This window comes from Grampus griseus (assembly GCF_964374135.1).
Source record: "Grampus griseus genome assembly, chromosome: 8".
Lineage (NCBI taxonomy): Eukaryota > Metazoa > Chordata > Mammalia > Artiodactyla > Delphinidae > Grampus > Grampus griseus.
In genome coordinates this window covers 15,904,755-15,910,389 of record NC_139002.1, presented here as the reverse complement: position 1 = coordinate 15,910,389, position 5,635 = coordinate 15,904,755, and the positions used below count along the sequence as shown (strand labels likewise).

The 5,635-nt window shown below is 48.1% G+C and overlaps 1 protein-coding gene across 3 annotated transcripts in view; it reads left to right on the top strand.

Moving 5' to 3' along the window:
* Nucleotides 1-565: 565 nt before the first annotated feature.
* RNF214 (ring finger protein 214) overlaps nucleotides 566-5,635 on the top strand; it is a 50,111-nt gene continuing 45,041 nt past the window's right edge. For 2 of the 3 annotated variants that reach the window (XM_082659383.1, XM_082659385.1), the window contains exons 1-3: nucleotides 566-663; nucleotides 2,230-2,345; nucleotides 4,794-5,304. In XM_082659383.1, the coding sequence (XP_082515509.1) occupies nucleotides 2,233-2,345; nucleotides 4,794-5,304 (624 nt within the window). In that variant the 5' untranslated portion in view covers nucleotides 566-663; nucleotides 2,230-2,232. The remainder of the gene's footprint in view (nucleotides 664-2,229; nucleotides 2,346-4,793; nucleotides 5,305-5,635) is intronic. The other variant, XM_082659384.1, reaches the window with a different exon arrangement.

Below are 5,635 nucleotides of genomic sequence, written 5' to 3'. Positions count from 1 at the left end.
CTCACGGCTTCCCGGGAGCCCGAGAAGCCAGTGACAGTAGCATCACTTCCGCCCAGCGGCGCAGCCAATCAGCGACGGGTCCCCCGGCCGGCCCGACCAGCCGGGAGCAACTGGCTCTAGGGGGCCGGCTCCTTCGGGCATCCTCCACTGAGAGAGCAGCGTGTGTGGGTACTTCTCGCGGGGGCCCACCGCCCCGAGTTCTCGGGGCATCTTCAAGAGGGACCTTCTCTATAGGGACGGTCCTCTCCTTCATGGTGTCCTCTGGAAAGGGCATCTCGGTTGCGACCTTTAAAAACACCTCGTTCCTGTTCTTCCTCTGATCGTCATGACCCCGACTCTCCCTGTAATCTTCCTAGAGGGGGTCCTCCCTCCACCAAGTCTCCTTCCTTCTCGCGGTCGCATCTCCCTTAGTCCCTTCGCCCCGGGAGAAGTCCACTAGTATCTTAGGGGCTTCCTCAGCGTCCGCGACCCCTTGACGGTGCCGGCTCCGGCCGCCAGAGGGCGCCGTCGGGGGCGGCGCAGTGCCACCGCGGCCTCTCCTCTGCCGGCCGAGCCTCGCCCCCGCCGCTCGTGCCGCCGGAAGTGGGAGGTGTCGCGCGCGGGCCGGCGCTCGACCCCTCCCCCCAGGCTCGGCCGCCCCCTCCCCCCGCTCCGCCCGCTCAGGTGAGTCCCGTCCCTCCCCCCCTTCCCTCCCGGGGGCGCGGCGCGGGAGGTGTGTGCGGGGCGGGCGCGCGGGCGGGGGCTGCGGCTCGAGGGGCTGGGGTCGGGGCGGGGGGCGTGGAGGGAGCTGCGGGGATGGGGGGCGGGGGTCCCGGCCTAGAAGTGGGACGGGGGTGGCAGCCGGGCGGGGGGCGAGGGCAAGGTGCGGAGGGGCTCTGGCCGGAGGAAGCTGCAGGCTGGGCCAGCCCCCTGTGGAGGGCGGCCGGGACCACCGGCGTCGCTTCCCCCCATTGTCCCCTTCGCGACCGTCCCCCGATCTCCCCCCGAGGACCCGTCGCTCCCAGCGTCGCCGTCTGGTCGCCGCCGGGTTGCGGTGCGGGGCTTCCCTTGGCTCCTTCGACTTAAAGCCCCCTGCCGCAGCCTCCTGCCAGATGTCCCTGTCCCTCTCCCCTTTGGGCTCTCAGCCACGGAGTCGCACGTAGGACCCGTGCCCTGTGGTTTCGTTTCCCGGGCGCCAAGGACCCCCGGCCCGGGCCCTGATGGGGCAGGATGTTTGCACCTGTGCGAGCAGTAATGGCGATCTGGGGCCTGTTTTCTCCCCGGAGCCTCGTATAATTTGATGAGGGAAACTGAGGCACAGGGGGTCTCTGGCCTGGGACTGAAGTGTGGACACAGCCCAGCCTCCGTGCCTGCCCTATGCGCTCTTGGAGGGTCAGGGATGTACCTGGGATGCTATTAAAATAAAAACAAGAATTTAAACTAACCCTGTGTTACACCACCAACCACCTGCCCCCCCCCCGCCCCAATATTCATTTTTTTTCTTCCTCTTCACCATAGAAGGCGTGAGTTTGTCCTGCAACATCTGTTACTTGGATTACCGTGTTTTTCAGCTTCTCATTTTTATGCTGGAGTAACCAAGATTCTCATACTCTGGCACCTTTAGTAACTCTAAAGAGTCTGTACTTTCCTCAGTCAGTGGTTGTCAGACTTTTCCCATCTGTGGGGAACCCAGAGTAAAAGTGAAAGATACTTGGATTGCCCAATAAAATATTGCTTTTTCTCTCTCACACGAACATCTCCAAATTAATGGAGAATGCTTTTAATGTAACAGCCATAAAATGATTTTAAAACATAAGCTATTATTGATGTTAGGCCCCAAATCACATCCTTTGTAAATGATACTAGGCAAGGTAGGTAGGCATGTGGATCATTTGGAAGATTCTCATGGTCTGTGAGACTGCATTTCTCCTAAAGTGAAAAAGCTTTGCGCACATATACGTGTATATATGTGTATATATATATATACACATATATACACACACACATATATATACATACACATACATATACACATATAGTGACGTGTGAGGATCGATATCCCTATTGCATGTGATGGCTCTTTTAATATCCTACTAGAGAATACCCTTAAGTGTTTTCTCCTGGAGCCCAACTTTTTCTTTGTGTTTCTTTCCTGATATGACTCTGTTGCATGGACATTCTGAGAGGGTGAGATATATTTGTTTTGAAATTTTGGAACTTGTAGCCTGTACTTTGTTTCTGAATGTGCAGAGCATGATGGCAGCATCTGAGGTCGCTGGCGTGGTGGCCACTGCTCCCAGTCCTCCGGAATCCTCGTCTAGTGTATGTGCTTCCAAACCAGACGAAGTTCTCCCAGGCGGTCTAAGGTAACGTGTGGACTCTCAACTGGGAAGATTTCTTTTGGGTAAAGGGCTTTGGAGATGGGCTTCTTATGGAAGTGTAGTTCGTCTTTCCCCTTTTTAGCTCTAGTGACATTGCATTAGATGAAGCTTTTTAAAGGTAGGGACTATCTGATCTATATTTGTATATCTGGTACCCAACACAGTATCTGACACTCAGCAGGCATGCTAATTATTTGTTGAATAAACAGATTAAAATACAGGGGATCAAACTCATTTGAAAATGCAAATATTTCCCACCTTCTCCTACATGGACTATCTGTTTATTTAACTATATGTTTATATGTTACATCTGTGTGTGTGTGTGTATATATATATATATACACACACGTTATATCTAATGTATATAGACACATGTATATGTATCTATGTCTATCTATAGGTAAATAGATAGCTTTATTAATATGGCTTACTGCTTCATGTATGTGTTTCGCCTTCCAGCTAAACTCTTGAGCACAGGAATTATGAATACCCAACCTTGTTTTACAGTGCTTAAAACATTGTTATGTATAATGTTGTACTAGGTTGACTATGTATACTACCTCAACTCTTTTTTTAATTTAATTTTTATTTATTTATTTATGGCTGTGTTGGGTTTTGTTGCTGTGTGGGCTTTCTCTAGTTGCGGCGAGCGGGGGCTACTCTTCGTTGCGGTGCGTGGGCTTCTCATTGCGGTGGCTTCTCTTGTTGTGGAGCATGGGCTCTAGGCATGCAGGCTTCAGTAGTTGTGGCATGCGGGCTCAGTAGTTGTGGCTCGCTGGCTCTAGAGTGCAGGCTCAGTAGTTGTGGTGCACGGACTTAGTTGGTCCGTGGCATGTGGGATCTTCCTGGACCAGGGCTCGAACCTGTGTCCCCTGCGCTGGCAGGTGGATTCTTAAGCACTGTGCCACCAGGGAGGTCCCCTACATCAACTCTTTTGTAGAGTACCTAGGACCTAATACAATAGATAACACATTTAATTCTCTCAACAATCTCAGCAGGTAGGTGCTAATGCTGTTATTCCCGTTTATAGGTGAGAGAACTTGAGACACAGAGAGGTTAGTAACTTGCCTAAGGTTACCAAGCTATGTTGGAGTCAGTGTTTGAACCCAGGCTCGTCTGACTCCAGCGTACTTAATAAATGTAACAAATCTGTTACATTTGTATTTATTATTTGTCACTTGTTATTAAGTGGGTAATGGGGAAAAATGTTAAGTAAACCTAGCCATAAGCTTGGATCTTCATTTTATAAATAAAATCAGACACATACTACTAGTAATAATAATAACAGCTAAGGTTTATTGAGTGTTTACTGTGTGCCAGAACTAAATACACCAGATGCTTTATCTCGTGTAATCCCCACAATAATCTTATTAGGTAGGTAATATTATTTCTGTTTTACAAATGAAGTTAAGTAACTTGCCCAGAGTTAAACAGCTAGTAAGTAGCAGAGTCAGGATTCACACCCAGGTACTGTATCTGCCCAAATTTATAATTAAGTGTCCCCCCCCCCGCCGCCACTTAACCCCCAGCAAGGAATCAGCTTAGAGTATTTATAAAGATTTTTCATGTCACAAGGTGCTGTCTCTGTTGTTTTATTTTGAACAGTAGGTACTATTGAGGAAAGGAAGGCACAGTGACCTGAAGCCTAAGTCAGTACTAGTTTGGAGTCCTTAAGGGCATAGTTGACAGAAGCAGTTGTTTTGTTTTGTTTTTTAATAGCAAAGGAATTTAACACACATTATTCCTGGTAAAAGACTTACAGTCGTGAATGTTGGATGTCATTGTAAATAGGTTTTGAAGATCTCTTAAAAGCAGTATGGTAAATGGTTGTAGCAAACAATGAAACAACGATTTCAGTGTATACATGTGTGTATATTTGTTATCTGGGGTAAAAGTTCTGCTGACAGCTTCAATTTTGGATTCAGAATCGTCTGTACTTCAGTCAACTTGAAGTGAAGATGCTGTGCTCTGGAAAGCTGTTGGTGGTTCTGGTCAAAGATCTGTAAAATGAATTTGAATGAAAATTATTTTTGTGAAACGAGAGTGGAATTTAAAACAATATTTCTCAATCAATATTTTATTTATTAAAATATGTGGAACAAAATTAGTACATGTACCTAAATGAAATATTCTAAGTAACAGCAGGCTATTTCACCTGCATCCCCCCAAACCTTTGGCTCCTCAGCGTCATTTCTGTGTGACCGTTCACTGCGGACTGTCTCCTGAACCCAGCTTCTTCACCACCACACCATACTCCCTGCATGTGGGACAGAAATCACTGGGTGGAAACTAAGTTCCTTTTCAGTTGGCTAATTTGGAGGCGTTTATATAGTCTCGTTTTGTTCTTCTAGTGGTTATGTTAAAAGTATTATATATTTAAGCCTCTTTAAGATTGGGTGAAGAGAGAAACCTTTTATCTTATGTTTTTGATAGCCCCAAAGACCCTGCACAGAAGCACAAGAACTCGCCTCTGTCGAGTGTAAGTAACCAAACGATAACCAAGGAGAATAACAGAAATGCCCATTTGGAACACCCAGAGCAGAATCCTGGTTCATCAGCAGGTGACACTTCAGCAGCGCACCGGGCGGTTTTAGGAGAAAACTTGATAGCCACGGCCCTTTGTCTCTCTGGCGGTGGGTCTCAGTCTGATTTGAAGGACGTGGCCAGCACAGCGGGAGAGGAGGGGGACACACGCCTCCGGGAGAGCCTCCACCCCGCCACTCGGTCTCTTAAGGCAGGGTGCGATACAAAGCAGCTTGCCTCCGGGAATTGTCCTGAAGAGAAGGCCCCACAAGCCTCCATCCTAAAGGAAGGGAGCAGGGACACAGGCTTGGATTTCCCACCTGTGGTGCCTCCAGCAAATGGGGTTGAAGGAGTCAGAGTGGATCAGGATGATGATCAGGATAGCTCTTCCCTGAAGCTTTCTCAGAACATTGCCGTCCAGGTCAAGTATCAAGTTTCTACTACTAAAACGGAATTTGGGCTTTTAATTTTTTTTTTTTTTTGAGGGCAGGAGATATTTCTTCATAGTTGGTAGAGAACTACTCTGTCTCGTTTTTTTACTGGCAACTCTCATACTGTTTTCATACGGTGCTCTGTGATGACTTCATTCTGGTGTTCAATAAGTAACAGCCCGTGTCTAATCGTGGCGACCAGGAGCTTCATGACCTACATACAATCACTTTCACTGAGTAATTGATGAGGTCAATTAGGTCATTAGCATTCATATTTCCTGTCTTCGACCTTGCAGGAGGAATCCTTGTTAATTCTCTGAC